General features: G+C 33.1%; 1 protein-coding gene across 1 annotated transcript in view; it reads right to left on the bottom strand.

The window, feature by feature from the left end:
• The window catches only part of LOC136026953 (uncharacterized), a 280,140-nt gene that overhangs the window by 17,305 nt on the left and 246,193 nt on the right, over positions 1-16,642 (bottom strand). Inside the window, exons 18-19 of the mRNA XM_065703812.1 lie at positions 7,658-7,712; positions 2,783-2,887 (exon numbers count right to left, since the gene is read on the bottom strand). Of these exons, the coding sequence (XP_065559884.1) occupies positions 2,783-2,887; positions 7,658-7,712 (160 nt within the window). The remainder of the gene's footprint in view (positions 1-2,782; positions 2,888-7,657; positions 7,713-16,642) is intronic.

The following is a 16,642-nucleotide window of genomic DNA, read 5'->3' as shown; positions in this document are numbered from 1 at the left end:
ATATATATATATATATATATATATATATATATATATATAGACCAGAAAGTGATCCGAATGGAGGAGTAATGGAGAAGAACTTGAATCAAGCTGAAAAACTGATGAGACAATACTTGATATGAAAATATCAGAAATAACATTTTCCGAAAAGATTTGGGAAAGGGTGTCACTATCCCCTTGGATTCCAGAATGGAGGGTAGAAGAAATTTGGGCTGTATAATTGATAATTTCCCCAAGTAACAGCTCATAAAACAATCGTGTGTAAACTGCGCTGGGTATCTAAAGCCCTCCTACCTAGCCAATATTTCTCGTTATAAGATCACTTGGTTAATGATCCTCACAATAAAGCATGCGCTACGTTTGGCTTATGCCTTTCATTTGATACTCCGTTCTGCTAGTTATGTGTATTAACAAGTAGCACTTACCTTTAAATCAATTGTCTAGGCTTTCAAATTACTTTCAATTTTTACTTTTGAGGGGGAGGGAGGGGCATAGAAATTCTTATGATTACACTTTTGATTTTGAGTTTTTTCGCTTGTATAAGAGTGTGATCCTTTTAGCTAATGACAATTTAATTTTCCCAAGTAGTATACGTTTCTATAAAGGGAGAGATGTTTTCACTTAGTTTAATAGGTTCACAAACAGCTTATAGATAAGCCTTACTGCTGAAATAGAAAACTGATTCGCTTCAGAGCAGAAGTAATTCTATTAGAGACATAATTCATTATAAACACTAGGTGACTGTGAAATGAAAAAAACTTATACTAAAGAAGATTCTTTCACATAAATTACAACTGGCAAACTAGAGCTTATGAACTGGGCATATATGATAAGCAAAAAGATAAATTTGTTATTATTGAAAATACTTGGGCAATATAATGAGTCTTCAAGTGGTAACTAAGGTATTTAAAAAAGCACACATAAGGGACACTCCCAATACTCATATGCATTTGTCACTCAATGAATAATTAAAGATAATTCCTTGAAAAAATCGCTACTGACGTGGGAGTTGAACCTGAATATCGACGTTTATAACACTGAACGAACAGGTGAACCTACATCGGTCTTTTTATAGCTTTTTTTTTAAATCGTGTACAGGTGTATTAACGCCCGTTAGAAAGTATAATTTTGATAGAAGTAAAAAATTCCTTGAAAAAATCACTACTGACGTGGGAGTCGAATCTGAATAGTCGGAGTTTACAACCCTTAACGAATAGGCGAACCTACAGCCATCTTTTCATAGCCTTTTTTAAATCGTGCACAGGTGTATTAACCCCAATTAAAAAATATACTTCGTACAGAAGTAAAAAGTTCCTTGACCAAGTCGCTACAGACGTGGGAGTCGAACCTGACTAGTCTGAGTTTGCAATACTGAACCAGCAGGCACACCTACAGTGTTCTGTTCATAGCCTTTTTTTCATTCGTGTGCTGGTGTATTAACACCCGCTGAAAAAAAAAGAAATTCGGAGAATAGTATAAATATAGTAGTAGTATTATCTCTTATGGATAGAAGTATTTTAGTCTCTACTAAGAACTTAGAACTAAGTTGGAAGTAGTCAGAGTAAGTGGACGCTTTTCGACTTGGTACAATACTATCCAAAACAATAGTCAAAAATAATTTTTTTACTGAAAAATTTCTAATGGGTTCGTATTTACAGCCTTCTGGATATCCAGGCTGGTTCTACTGTTATTAAAATTCTATGTTTTTCTGGATCTTGTACTAGGTATTTTTTCTTAGGAGTAACCTTTTTTTTCAGTTTAAAAGTGGACACTTTTTGACCTAGGGCAAAGTATTTGTAGCCTTTCTGGATCTTTAGGCTGGTTCTACTGGTATTAAGATTATTTACTTGCTGTATTTTATACTACATTACGATATTATTGTTATTTCTTTTTTCGCTCTTATGGGTATGTATGTATATATGTATATATATATATTTACAACAATATTTGTCTTATGCAAAATTTTCCCAGTACCCTAAAAAATACATTCAAGTCTTGGTTGTCTTTATTAATCACGTTGTGAATTTATTTCAGTGATAAGGCTTACTCTCCCTAGTGGCATTGTAGCACCATAATTTCAGTCAACGTGACACCACTTTTTAAGTTGAAACATGCTTGAAAAACTGATCAGGATAATAACTAGATTTATTCACGCGAAAGCCCTATTGGGCCATTCCGACCCATAACAGACAATCACAAAAAAAAAAAAAAAAAAAAAAAAAAAAAAAAAAAAACGTAAACTGACCAAAGCACTAAAACTAATTATTCAAGAAAATCATCCCAGTACCCTAAAAAATACATTCAAGTCTTGGTTGTCTTTATTAATCACGTTGTGAATTTATTTCAGTGATAAGGCTTACTCTCCCTAGTGGCATTGTAGCACCATAATTTCAGTCAAAGTGACACCACTTTTTAAGTTGAAACATGCTTGAAAAACTGATCAGGATAATAACTAGATTTATTCACGCGAAAGTCCTATTGGGCCATTCCGACCCATAACAGACAATCACAAAAAAAAAAAAAAAAAAAAAAAAAAAAATACAACTACAAAACATAAACTGACCAAAACACTAAAACTAATTATTCAAGAAAATCATCATGATGCCTTATACCCGAATACACGAATGAATATTCTAATATTTTTACATTTAAATAAAACCTACGTTTCCAAATTTCGAAAATTCAATCTGTCCCCCCGACCTCCATATCGAATATTTCCAATGCTAATAGGCAATAAGCAGTTCGGTTAAACACTCTGGAATCATTTAGAAGTAATGTTTACCTTCGAAGCTACTATAGTTGAGTTTGGGTCAGGTTCGTAAGTGCACAGACCTTCCCATTCTTGTTCCAATCTGTCTCGATTTCGAAGGTGGTCCTCCATATAAGCCTATAAGGAATCTGATTAGCAGAATGCTGTAGTAAACAAAAGTATATTTATTTATGTGTTTACATGAATAATTATTTATGTATGCTTATTTGTGTCTATATAATTATTTATGTGCTTACATAATTGGAAATTTAATCTAAAACCCAATTCCAATCCTTACTTTTTTTTTTTACAAAATACGTTGACTGATATATGAAACAAATTAAACAACCTCTCCCATGTGTAGATGGGCTGAGTCTCATTTGAATCCACTAAAATACAGTTACTTTTATTTTCCACAGGTTTGGTACAGATGTGTCAACTTCTTTTGTTAGATTTGCAGCTGAAAAGAATTTATATGCACAGAGCCAGAATTAAGTAAGAAGAGTTCGATAAACAATTTAAATATCCTTTCTTGTGGAAATAAAGTAATGAATTCATTTACAGAGATGAATGGTGTGTTTACATTCTGATCCTTAATGTGCAAAAAATCAAAATTTACTTTTTATTTCAATTATTCTATCAATTATTTCGTATAATATAGATGCTTTTTTAATATTAATATTCATTAATTAAATACAGATAGGGCCCTTGGGTATTTGGTTAAAAATTAAATTAGTTTTTGGTACTTTTGAACTTTTAAGTAGCTGAAGCACTCAGAATAAAAATTGGCCGATATCCAATTGTGACTAAGTAAAATGTTCTAAACGCAGGTCCAATACAAGGGCTGCCAATTATTATCACAAGCCTAATATTTAATAATAGATTAATATTTAATAATAATATTTAATAATAATTAATAATATCTAATATTTAATAATAATATTTAATAATAGAGATCAAATATTTAATTTATCAGCAGTAAGCTCTGTGTAAAGAATTATTTTAATTAGCTCTGTCTATCACAAAAAGATGTTTTGTTTGCGCAAAATCGTCAGAACGAATTTATTTGTATGCACTTTCCTGTTTTTATCTTTTTAGTCAGAATTGCAATGGGATATTTTTCACCGTGTAGCATTTACAAATGCACTTGCTTCTAAGGGTTTAAAATGTACCCAAGGTAAGGTATCATAGGTAACTACGGTACAGATGACTTTACTAAAAATTTCTTAAACTTAAACAAACTCAATGTCAAGCTTTGAGCTCCTAGATTCGGCCTCGCAACACAAGTTAGACATAGATACTTTTGTGAATAGCTTAATGCAATTATCTAACACATTTTTTTTTACTATTTTACTTATTTTTACTTCTTTACTTATTTAATACAATTTTTTTACCATTTATCCCCTTCTTGTATGTGCAGGTTTTAAAACTTTTCTTTATTGTATTTTAGATACTCATGTTTGCCGAAATGAGAAGGAAGATGATGAGAGCAAGTCAGAAGAAGCTCAGGCACTTCAGAAACAGATCTGTGACTTAGAAAAAGTCCTATGTCAATCTATGAAGATGGTAAAAATTTCCAGTAACAGGAAATTTAAGTTATTTATATTAATAAATTTTCGTGCAAGATTAAATGCAATAGATGCTGGACTTTTCAGGGGCAAACCCAGAACAAAAAATTGGAGGGGCTGTGTTCGTGTTCGTCCACAAACAAACTCAAAGTCAAGCTTGACATTGAGTCTGAAAAAAAATTATTTTCTAAATTGGAATTACATGGAAAGTTATTTAGAACATGTTCAAGGAAATATTTATGACAGTTGTTTCAGACGACATAACAATAAATTATCCAAAAGTTCCTTACTAATAATAATATTAAGGAAGGTAAGATTTGTTCCAGATGACACATTTTCATTCATTTTTAAGGCAACAACCAAAGAGGTAAATGGTTGTTGTATGTAATTTGATTTAATCCAGCTTTTTATTTTCTGATGAAGCACATTTCATTTGATTATTTTTTTTCTACAATTCATTTTTCATATTCAATTTTTTTGGTGATGAATCAACAGTAATAACGATAATAAAACAGCAATATCTTATTAAGCCCAAAAATTTGAAATTTCACAATTCCACAACTCAAAGGCCAGTGTTTAGTAATATCCACCTTAAGTTCTTAAAGTTTTACTTTAATGACATTACATAAAAAAAAAAACTTTAAATTAAGGAAAAGAAGTTAATAACTTCCTGAGTATCTTATAACCTTAAATCAATGCAACAATGGAAGTGTCAATTAGGGTTGATGTTTTGGCGTACTTCATATTACCTATATTCCACTTTTCGAATAACCCATTCTCACACAACAAAGAAATGGATTCAAGGGGTTAGAGTAAAACTATGACTGCAGTCAACAAAAGATCTTTTTGTAATGTTTATCTTATATTTTGCTATTGTTTTATAGTATCGGCTATATTATTTTATCAGTTGGCCCTGGGTGGCCACTTGAGTATACCCCATTTCTTACTTTAGTTTCTTAACTATATTTTTCCTATCATAAACTTGAAGCTCTTTATTATTGCAGCTCTTCTTGTGTTTGGTTGCTATTGGTCTAAGTTTACTTTTCTGTATATATCTTCTGGTGATGTTCCCTCTTATCTCTTCAACTGTATGCTGTACTTCGTATTGGAGGTTTCTTCATTATAAGAGTAGTTTCGTGGTATTTCCTAAGTCCAGAATATTTTTGACGTTAAATAATGATTCAATCATAAGTTAAATTTTGTGAGAATGTCCAAAAATCAAAATTTTCTTTGCACTGAAAAATGATCCGAAGGCCTTCTAAAACAATAAGCTTTATCGGCCTTCATGTGGAAGAAAGCCACATCAATAGATAAGAGTTCTAAGGAAATCTTTATAGAGATCTGTGTAGTTTTACAGAGGGAGGGGACAAATTAAATAAAACTCTTTTTGCAAAAGAGCGTCATTTACAGCATATAGCAGTTACACATTATACATTGTCTTGGTCTTCAAGGGGAAAGGAGATATTCTTTTGACCTTTGGAACCCTTACTTATATTAACCCCACAATATTAAGAGTCTCACCTATCAAGAAACACGATTCTAGAGGAAATTAGAGGCAAATTCATCAAGTTTAATTTTACCCATCGAAAGCTACGAGCCTGAACAAGTTTGGCCACTTTTTTATAAAGAAAAAAACACCCCCCAAAACATCAAGTGATCTTAATGAAAATACCACCATCAGATTTAGCATATCAGAGAACCCGATTCTAAAGGTTTCAGGCTCCTTTATACAGAAACGTGGAATTTTGCATTTTCGCCAGAAGCAAGAACACGGATGCCAATTTTTTTTTTGTTTTTCCCAGGGATGATTCCATCGAACCAATGATCCTAGAATATCAGGAGAGGGCTCATTTGATCAAAATAAAAAGCTCTAGCCTCCATATTACGGGTAGATAGACATACTTGTTCAGAATGATCGAAGGACCTAATAACTATGTATTTGAGGATAACTTGACCCCCTACAGCCCCAAGGAAGAGTTACAGGCTATGAATTTTGCACACTGTACACATATAGTATTGGCTATCGGGAAGTATGCAAATACCTCTCGGAGGGAGGATTTTTCTGGCGGTTGGGAGGTTACATGGGAGTATATTTCCACGGAAGAATCTTTCTTTGGAGAAGGGAATCTTTCATGGATGGGAGGCTGGGTTTTCCGGAATTATTAAAAAAAACAAGTTTTTACAACTGAAAGGAAGGAGCAGCATTAAAAACTTAAAACGAACAGAAATTATTACTAATATGAGGGGGCTGCCACCTCCTCAATACCATACTCGTTACGTTAAAGTTTTTTTTATAATTTCCCTAAATCTTATTATTCTTATTTAACGGCCCTTGTGTTTCAGGAGTCATTCTTAAATAATTGGAACTGAAAGTCAAACTTTAGAGTAAGGAGCGAGGTATTCAGATTGGGGCAACCCCTTTCATTTATGTAATAATTTTTATCCGTTTAATATTGCTCCTAACTTTCAGTTTAAAAAACTTTTTTTCTAATTTACTAATTATAAATGCATCATATTCTTCTTATTTCTTGTTCCTTTCTTATCCGTTTTTTTGGTTATATTAACACCAATATTAATTTAATAAGTATATGTAAGTTCGAATTGTAAAATATATATATAATTAAACTTGTATTTAAACTGATATATATTCATAAATAATTTTATAAGCTTCCTTGTGCTATAAAAGGTGGGACATTTTCAACCAAATTGGAGACGCTACAAAAGGACTAGCTAAGACGTTTTTTACTTGTGAGTGCAGCAAATATTTCTCATATCTTTAAAAAAATTATTAAATAAGGGAGCCCTTACATAATATTTCTGCTTAACAGTAAGCAAGGACTGTACTTTCGTGAGCTAAAGTCAAGAAAATAATTAGTTGAAGTTAGTTTTACTATTACAGTGTTATCATTTTTACGATTTCCATTATTATCTCTATTAATTTTTCTTTTGTCAAATAAAACTTTTGTTCTTGCGTGTAAATGTACAGTTCCTATAATCAAAACATCGGAATAAGCTAGATTTAAATTATATCTATATAAAAGCTAAAGAAAGCGAATTTTTGAACTCTTTGACAGGAAAAAAATATTCAATTCGGGCATTTTTCACTTATAACCTAAATATCTTAAATTTACGCTATTTTCAAAATTTAAGCTAAAATTAAGCTTATAGCTTAAATTTTTCACTTATAAATAATAGGATTTAATTTCTTATTTTGCCCTTTTTTCTAAAGAATTTTCAAAACTTTCATCCGATTTCCATATCACTAGAAATATAAAAGTTTAAAATGAAAAAAAAAATCGGAAGCATCAATCAGCAAAAATTCAATGGATGAAATATTTACCAAGACCATGTGTCCAGTTGAAATATGAATGTTCGACGTGATGGGCTCTTCACACCTGAAATTGAATAGAATGAAAGCATATCAGGTGAAAGTCACATTGTATAAAAAGTATAAATTAATCTAAAATATCAGTCTTCCTGAAAATTATCTGCTCAATGAATTTTCTTATTTTGGTTGTGTTTATACATTGTATGTTAAAATATTATCTGGATTAGATAGTAAATCGCATTTTTAGAGAATTACGGTTCTAGCTCCCCGATCTGCAGTCATAAGAATATTAAAGGTAAAAATTTACAAATATTAAGTAACACACATTTTAGGTCTAAATATTAGATATAATAAACGTGCTAAATGTGCAAATACTAAAATATAAAAGCTATAAAAACAGACACAAATATTGTAGAATATATGTATAGTATTGATATGTTTAGTATCTTATAGATATAATGGATACAATGAGTTGCATAAGAATATGAAAGACGCACAAATATTATAGTATTATTAAGCATTATCAAAGTAAAACATTCTTTTAATCGACAAGAATAATGCTAATGTTCAATCTCCAAAAGGTATCAAATTTATTCCACAACCCTGCGTTTTTTTCGTATTATAGATAATATTAAGTTTCTCGAAATCATTTCTTTATTCTCTTCCGTTTCTTTCAGTTTAATCCTATAATGGGCTCTTCTTTTTGTCCTTACATCATACAATGTTTAGGTCCTACTATTAATGCAAAGCCATGCCAGCGTTAAGCCAGAAGGGGTCAACATACCAATAAACAATCCTTCCCCTTCACATCATTTAAAGCTTTCCCTTTTAAATCTAAAAAAATACCCTAAAGAAATTTAGGTCGTTTTATTATTGTATTAAAAGCTAATACCATAATAAGGTTTGTGCAAAGTCATTTTTGATTGTCCTATGCTCCCTGAGTAAAAACAAAACAAAGGAGAAATGGGACAAAAATTCAATTTGTACTGATTAGCACAGTAATCTGGCACTCAATCATGAAATTAAGAATCCCAAAAAGAGGAAAAAATCTCTGTTTCTTTTGAGGTTGGTAGTAATCAATAAAACGTAACGCAAAAAATGGAAAAAATAAATTTCCCTTGTGAATAATCTCATTTAGAAAATGAGTCCTTTCAATAAGATCCAAGATTCTATAGGCTTGATGAAAATTGTAATAATCCACGAAGTTGGGATCCTAGCTGCAAATTCTTTTCTGGAACCTTTTATTTTTAGAAATATTTATTAAGGGGCCATATAACGGTGGGATGTGTGGTGCTGTGCTTAACAAGAAAGAACACAAAATAAAATTTTGATTTACTCCAAGGCAAAAAAATTTTTTACGAAAAATTTGGGTTCAATTCTACTTTTTAAGCTTTTTGGGACTAGAACCAAAGAAAGGTGGACATGGGACGTTGTGCGCCTCAGACGGTTCGATGCAGTTACGAATTTTCTGTAGTAGTGGTAGTAGTAAAGTGAAATTTTTCTTCCTCTTTAGGGATCAAAAATGGGAATGTAAGACGTAAATAACCGAATGATAAATTACAATTTCGTAATTGTCCAGTGAATGATAATTATCTAGTCAAACTTACCCCAAAGAGTATAGGAAACTTATTAGAGTGGAAACCGGCCCTAGTGTCGACAAAAAAAAAAACTGTCGAAACATTCTAGCTTGTGGAGTCACTCGGCATTTTTTAAGCTATTTAATCCTTTGTTTTTCAGAAACTGAGATCAGACGCTTATCGCTATGCCAGTGCTACCAATTACGATAGTTGAATTAATTATTCTTATAACTATAATGGAAGAAAGTTGTTTTTTGTCAACACTCAAATATTTACTCTGGTTAGTCAAAATTTTTACAAAGCAGTCTTCAAATAGATAAATTGAGAGCAGGGTCCGTCTGTGAGCAGTTTGTCTACTAATAATATCATAATCGTATAATGGCAGCATTATGATATAATAGAACTAAGTATCAGGGTATTTTGCCAGATTAATCTTAAAGATAGTAAAACTGCAGTTCCAAGCTTCCATCTTTTTTAATTCTAAAATTAGTTCCAAAAATGATCCCTACAATTTTTCCAGTACTGTGTTTGGTCAACGATAATTTTTATAGTTAGAAGTCCAACACTGTTAAACTCAAAATCATTCTTATCAACAAGTTTGACTAAAATTTGACCTTAGAACGTTACCTAACATTATCTAAGGCTATCCAACTTAAATCTAACACTTAAAACGTTTGTCGCTTTAAAACTATTTTTTCTATATATAAGATCAACAAAGAGAATCAGAAACACCTAAGCAGCAGTGATTTAGATCCTTTGTTAGTTCCCAACGATTTTTATCTACAGTCGACCCTCAATAACTCGAAACTCACAGGACCAAGATTTTTCTTCCAGTTACGTACAGTTCGAATTGTGCATAGTTCGAGTTAGAGAGGTCCTTCTACATAAAAACCGGCTTATAAAGGGACTAGTTATGAAAATAGGACAAGGTAAGCCAAATGACAATTCTAGTTCAGAGGAACACAATCGCTAAATTTACTCCTTACTACCACTACAAAGGTTAAGATAACATTATTAGTGCATTATAGACTTGACATATCAAGACTTGGCTATCATATGTCAAGACTTGACTTTAAAATGTCAATAACAAATCTAATTTGCTAAGAAATAGACACCTGAAAATTAACAGAATCTGATGCAAAAATATGCTAAATTAATACAAATAAAATCTTAACGTTGCAACCTGCATACCAGGGTTTCGACTAACAGAGGTCTTTTAAAAAACTTCGAGATACAGAGGTAAACCTTGACTTGTAGAGGTGAAGTGAAAAATTAATGACGACTTTTCTACTGAATTTGAAGTTACAGGGGTAATTTTGGAGTCACTTCAACTTGCAGAAGTAAAATATTACCGAAAAATTATTACAAGCTACGCATGGTTTTTTCTTCAGCTTAGACAGTTTTTTCCATGAGTATTGAAAATAATTCAAGATATCAAGGACTTCAAATTATCGAGGTTTGAGTTATCGAGAATTGACTGCATATACTTTGTTTTTAATCAAATTTTGAATAAAATTCAGCTGGTAGGTTAAACCGAAGCCAGTTTCGTAATATAATAAGGCGATTATGATTTATTTAAAAATTGTTGTCACGGCGAAACTGATTGATGATATTTGGTTACATTAGCTTAATCGTAATTGACGAAGAAAAATTAAGATGACAAAGAAACACAGAGACGAAGGTTTGACAGAAAATAGTAGAAAAAAGACAAATAAATAAACAAAATGAAAGAACGTAATATAAGTTTACCAAAAGCTCATCTATATATGGAGTACCAGTACCTGGTGGCAAACAGGGATGGAGGATAGGAGACTCTAGACTCAGGACTCTGTGAGTGCTGAATAAAATCTGTGAGGTCTGAATAATTGGAAAAATACCATCCAAGATCTAGTTACAAACAAAATTCTTGGAGTGCAGCCAAAAATTCTTGAAATCATGGCGTCTACCAGAAGAACTTGCCAGAATTCAGAGACAGTAGGAGTCTTGGTTTTTTCAAGAAAGGTTTTTTCTGGGTTTTTCTGGACACTTTTTCCAGATCAATCCCCCAATAAAATAAAACCCCAATAAAGCCCCAATAATATGAATATCAACTTTTCTTTCTCTTTTAGAAGCACTTCTGAAAGTTTACAATAAATAAGAATTTTAGTCTGGAGAGTTATCATTCGGGAGGTATTACCTGACTTGATCTTGAATCACTACATATTTTTTTTTCAAAAAAAAAAGTTTTTCAAAGAAAAGTAAAGAGTTCCATTGAGCCAAGAATAAGCAAACATAATTGAAACTCAAAACAGACGGAAAGAACAATAAATAGCCAAGTCAAACTCAAAACGAGCAAAAATTAACACGAATAGGGCTAACAATCCCCATGCCTTCTCAAGACCAGAACACAATTTGCGATTTACTGCAAAAAAATCAGGGAGGGGAGGGGCTAGTTGCCCTACATCAGTTTTGACTCTTAAAAGGGAACTAGATCTAGACATTTCCAATCAAATGAGCTTTCTCTAAAGTAAAGACAACCACACCTTCCATAAAAAATCTATAGGCCCCTGGGGCATAATTTACAACCCTGGCCCCCAGACTCAAGAGGTTGGATCAATCCAAAGGCCTTGTTATGTGATATTTAGACGACGTTTAATCAAATTGCTTTTTAAAAATTTCAGTAATATAGCATATATCAAACTATATATTTCTTAAAAAAAGATGGGTGGAACATTTTGAAAATGTGCTAAACCGAGATACAGTTGCAGGAAAAGATATAGATGAAAATGAAAAAGTTTGTGATACCTTGGATGTGAAGGAAAATTTGTTTAGTGAGGAAGAATTAGCGACAGTACTAAAAGGATTAAAAAATAATAAGGCCCCAGGTGCTGATAGTATGATTAATGAGTTTCTTAAATATGGTGGCTCTGAGGTTAGGAATAAGCTACTGAAGATTATGAACATGATTTTTGAAAAAGGGGAAGTACCCAATGATTTTAGGAAAACCTTAATTAAACCCCTGTATAAGAAAGGTGACAAGAGAGAGTGTCGTAATTATCGAAGCATTAGTCTGGTCTCTGAAGGTAGCAAATTACTGAGTAATATGATACTTTTTAGACTGAGACATGCTGTAGACAAAGTTTTAAGGGAAGAACAATGCGGTTTTAGAAAAGGTAGAGGATGTGTCGACCATGTTTTCACTCTTAGGTTAATAATTGAGAAGTCCCTTCGATGTCAAACACCTTTGGTCCTTAGTTTTATCGATTATGAGCAAGCTTTCGATTCTGTTGATAGAACAGCGTTAACAAAGGTCTTATCGTTATATGGTATACCAGAAAAATACAGTAAAGTGATTTGCGCTATGTACGAGAATAATACTGCTGCGGTTAAGGTAGGAAATGAGGTTAGCAACTGGTTTTGTATTAAATCAGGAGTTAAGCAGGGTTGTGTTCTATCCCCCTTTATACGGATCATTTTGATGGACTTCGTCTTAAGGAGCACAGGAAAGGCAATTGGAGACCATGGAATCAAATGGGGAGGAAGAACACTCCTGGACTTAGATTATGCTGATGATTTAAGCATATTAGATGAAAGTGTGAGCAAAATGAATGAATTTTTAGAGGTTTTACGAGTTCAGGGTGCTAAAATAGGCTTGAAAATTAATGTTAAGAAGACTAAGTCACTAAGGCTAGGAATAAGTGAAGATGAACAGGTGACATTAGGTAACGAAAAGATTGATCAGGTTGGGAGCTTCAGTTACCTTGGTAGTATTATTAGTAAAGATGGTGGGATCAGTGAAGATGTTAAAATTAGAATAGCTAAAGCTCAGGGTGTTTTTTCACAGTTAAAAAAAGTTTGGAAGAATAGAAAGATAAGTCTACAAACCAAGATTAGAAAATTGGAAGCTACAGTGATGACAGTGGTCAAATATGGCCCTGAAGCATGGGCACTCCGAAAAGCAGATGAAAATTTACTAGATGTTTTCCAGAGAAATTGCCTACGGATTGTTCTGGGTACCCGGCTGACTGACCATATTTCAAACAGTAGGTTGTACGAAAAGTGTGGTTCAATCCCGCTTTCTGGGGCTATAATGAAAGAAAGGTTGATATGGCTAGGCCATGTTCTATGGATGAAGGATGACAGATTACCGAAGATTGTCCTTTTTGGCCAACGTCTGGGGCTACACGGAAAGCAGGTCGTCCTTGTCTGGGTTGGGAGGATGTCATAAATAGAGATTTAAAGGAAATGGGAACTTCCTGGGAGGGTGTAAAGAGGGAGGCTTTAAACAGATTAGGTTGGAGGAGGAGCGCGCGTAGCTGTGTTGGCCTCAGGCGGCTTGGTGCTGCAGTGAGTTATTAGTAGTAGTAGTAGTAGTATTACAAATAAATATTTGTAAAAAAAGAAAAAAAAATTCTTATTTTATAAATTGAGCAATGAGCTATAATATATAATTATCAGTTATTAATCTTACTTTAAACAAACTAATCTTATCTTGTGTTTTTTTTTTAAACAAAAATGTCTGTTTTGCGTTCTCCTTCCCGTTGAACACTCAAAAGCGATTTCAATCGTTTCACCCTTACGACATTAAACGAGAAAATAGGTTTCAAATGATTTGAACTTTTTAACTTTAACAAATAGAAAATTATTAAATCTTGAAGAAATATATATCAGTATATGTATACTGAACTGACAATCAACAGCCTTTTCTTAGTAAAGTAGAAATAATGTTCTGGTCTTGAGAAGGTATGGGAGTTGTCAAAGACATGATTTCCAGACCTTTAAAATTCGAAGAACAAAATGGCTGTCTCAAAATTTTTATTAGATGTGTTTTGGGAATTGATGCGCACGGGTTTGTATCCCTCCAATCATTTTTGACTAATAAAAATGGCACTATCCCTCAATTTCCAATTTATTGAGCTTTTTTCGAAGTTTCTACGACTACAAATGGCCATCTCAAAGTTTCTACCCGATGTATTTCTGGAAAATACGAAGTATGGGGGGAATCCTCTCTTTGATGACCCACAATCTTTAAAAAGCCACTAAAATTTCTGATTACCAAATCAATGAGCTCCTTTCAAAGTTTATACAATCACTTTTTTTTATATAAACCTTATATGCCCCCAAGACATAACTTACAACCCAAGCCATGAGGACTGTGTGCGTCGGGGGAGGGGGGGTGTCTCATCCTCAAAGACATAATTTCTGGACCTTTGAATTATGTTGAATGAAATGTTTATCTCAAAATTTTGATTGGATGTGTTTGGGGAAATGGTGGGTGTGAGAGGGAGTTACCTTCCAATCACTTTCGACTATTGAAAAGGGCACTAGCCTTGTCAATTTCCGATTGACAGGGCATTTCGAAGTTCCTGTGACAACAAATGGCCATCTCAAAATTTCTATCACACGCATTTCGGAAAAAATATCGGGTGTAGAGGGGGGGGGGCTTCCACTCTCCAATCACTCTGAATCTTAAATTGGCACTGGAAATTCTGATTACCAATCCAATGAACCCCCTCCGAAGTTAATACGATCACCCTTTCTAAATAAACCTTATATGCCCTCAGGGAATAACTTAAAACCCTTGCCCTGAGGGTTGTGATGGTGGGTGGGGCTCTCATCCTCGAAGACATAATTTTCAGACTTTTCTATCACGCTGAGAAAAATGGCTATCTCAAATTTTTTATTGGATGTGTTTGGGGAAATGATAGGCGGGAGAAGAGGGGTTAGTTGCCCTCCGATTACTTTCGACTACTAAAAACGGCACTAGCCCTTTCAACTTCGAATCGAATCAGCTCTTTTTGAACTTGCTATGACACCAAATGGCTATCTCAAAATTTATATCAGATGCATTTCGGAAAAATACGAGGTGTCTGGGGGGGGGGCTGTATCCATCTTCCGATAACTTTTACTCTTAAAATGGGCACTAGAACTTCTGAAAAAGTTTACACGATCACCCTTTCTATATATACCTTATATGTCACAAGGGCATAACTTACAACCCTTGCGCTGAGGGCTCTGGGGGGGGGGGTGTCATCCTCATAGACATAATATCCGGAATTCTCATTTACGTTGAAAAAAATGGCTATCTCAAAATTTTGATGTCAACTATGTCAACTATTCAAAAGGACTTAGCACTTTCAATTTCCAATTAATTGAGCCCTTTTCAAAGTTTCTATAGCAACTCCTTCAATAGGAAGTACCCTTGTCTAAAGCCCCCCTCCCAAAAAGAGTAATACATTGTAACCACATCGCTCTTTACTTAGGCAGGCTATTGCGCTGCTTATAATCCCGCATCACCTTATTGCCCAACCGTGTTTTGCCTTTGATCAAAATAAATGCCATATTTGTAATACAAAAGTATATTCAGATTCATTCTCTTCGTTCCTAGGACCAGGTTCCAACACTACAACGGCGGTAATCTTCTTTTTTTCTCTCATTTTTTGTGTAGGATTGATTGTAGTCAAATTTAATATATTCAATTTATTTGACTTTTTCCCAATTTATCTTATTTATCTTAAATAATATAAATGAATTTATCTAACCATTCCTCCACAACCTCCACATGCAAAACTGAGTTGGCAGAGAGAAAGTAAGAAAAATAAAATAAATTTCGTGTAGAAAGGAGACAAAGATCTTTAAAAAATGCATCAAACATTTCAATTTATCTAACTTCTGTTTCTTCTATTCATTCTTTATAGTGAGTAATTTAATAGTGTTTACAGATATAAATGACTCGTGTGTCTTCCAAATCCTTTACAGGCCTATGAGTCTTTGAAGGATTAGTGCTGTACATTGATTGTATATGTAATCAAATATTAATAAGTCATAATCTTAAAAATCAGGTAAACATAACGAGAAAAAACTAATGCCATAGCTTTGCCCTCAGTGGTTATAACCTGAACAGACCTGTGGGGCCAGAATAGTTGGAAACAAAATTATCGAAGACCTAGAAACAAGCAAATCGATTGCTGAGCTACTAATTCTTAGGCTCTACTCTTTTTTGTCCCCAACCCGCTTGCAGAATCATGTTTTGTTTACAATTTAAGTCTTTAAGGTCCTTACTGTTTCTTTTGTCTTTACTATTGTCTTTGTACTATTTTCCTTACTATTTTACTATTTTACTTTGTCTGTACTATGTCTTTACTGTTTCTTTTAAGATATTTACAACTATTTTTCTTAGGTCTTTACTTTTTTTTCGGTTGTCACTAATGAAGGTTGTAGAATTGGATATTGGAGGTTGTTTCTCTTCCTTTATGATTAATGCTTCCGATCATTGCATCCTTGCTGTGTGTTTTGCTTTTCCTGTATTCACAAATGTGTTCAATGCGTACTTTTGCGCAAGGGCTGATCAAAAATTTGCATATATAGGAAAACCTCTAAAAATCAAAACTCGTTTTAATTCAATTACAAAATCTTTTAAAAATGTTTAAAATAAAAGTCT

Source organism: Artemia franciscana, chromosome 5 (assembly GCF_032884065.1).
Source record: "Artemia franciscana chromosome 5, ASM3288406v1, whole genome shotgun sequence".
Taxonomy (NCBI): Eukaryota; Metazoa; Arthropoda; class Branchiopoda; order Anostraca; family Artemiidae; genus Artemia; species Artemia franciscana.
This window is presented reverse-complemented; position numbering and strand designations above follow the sequence as displayed.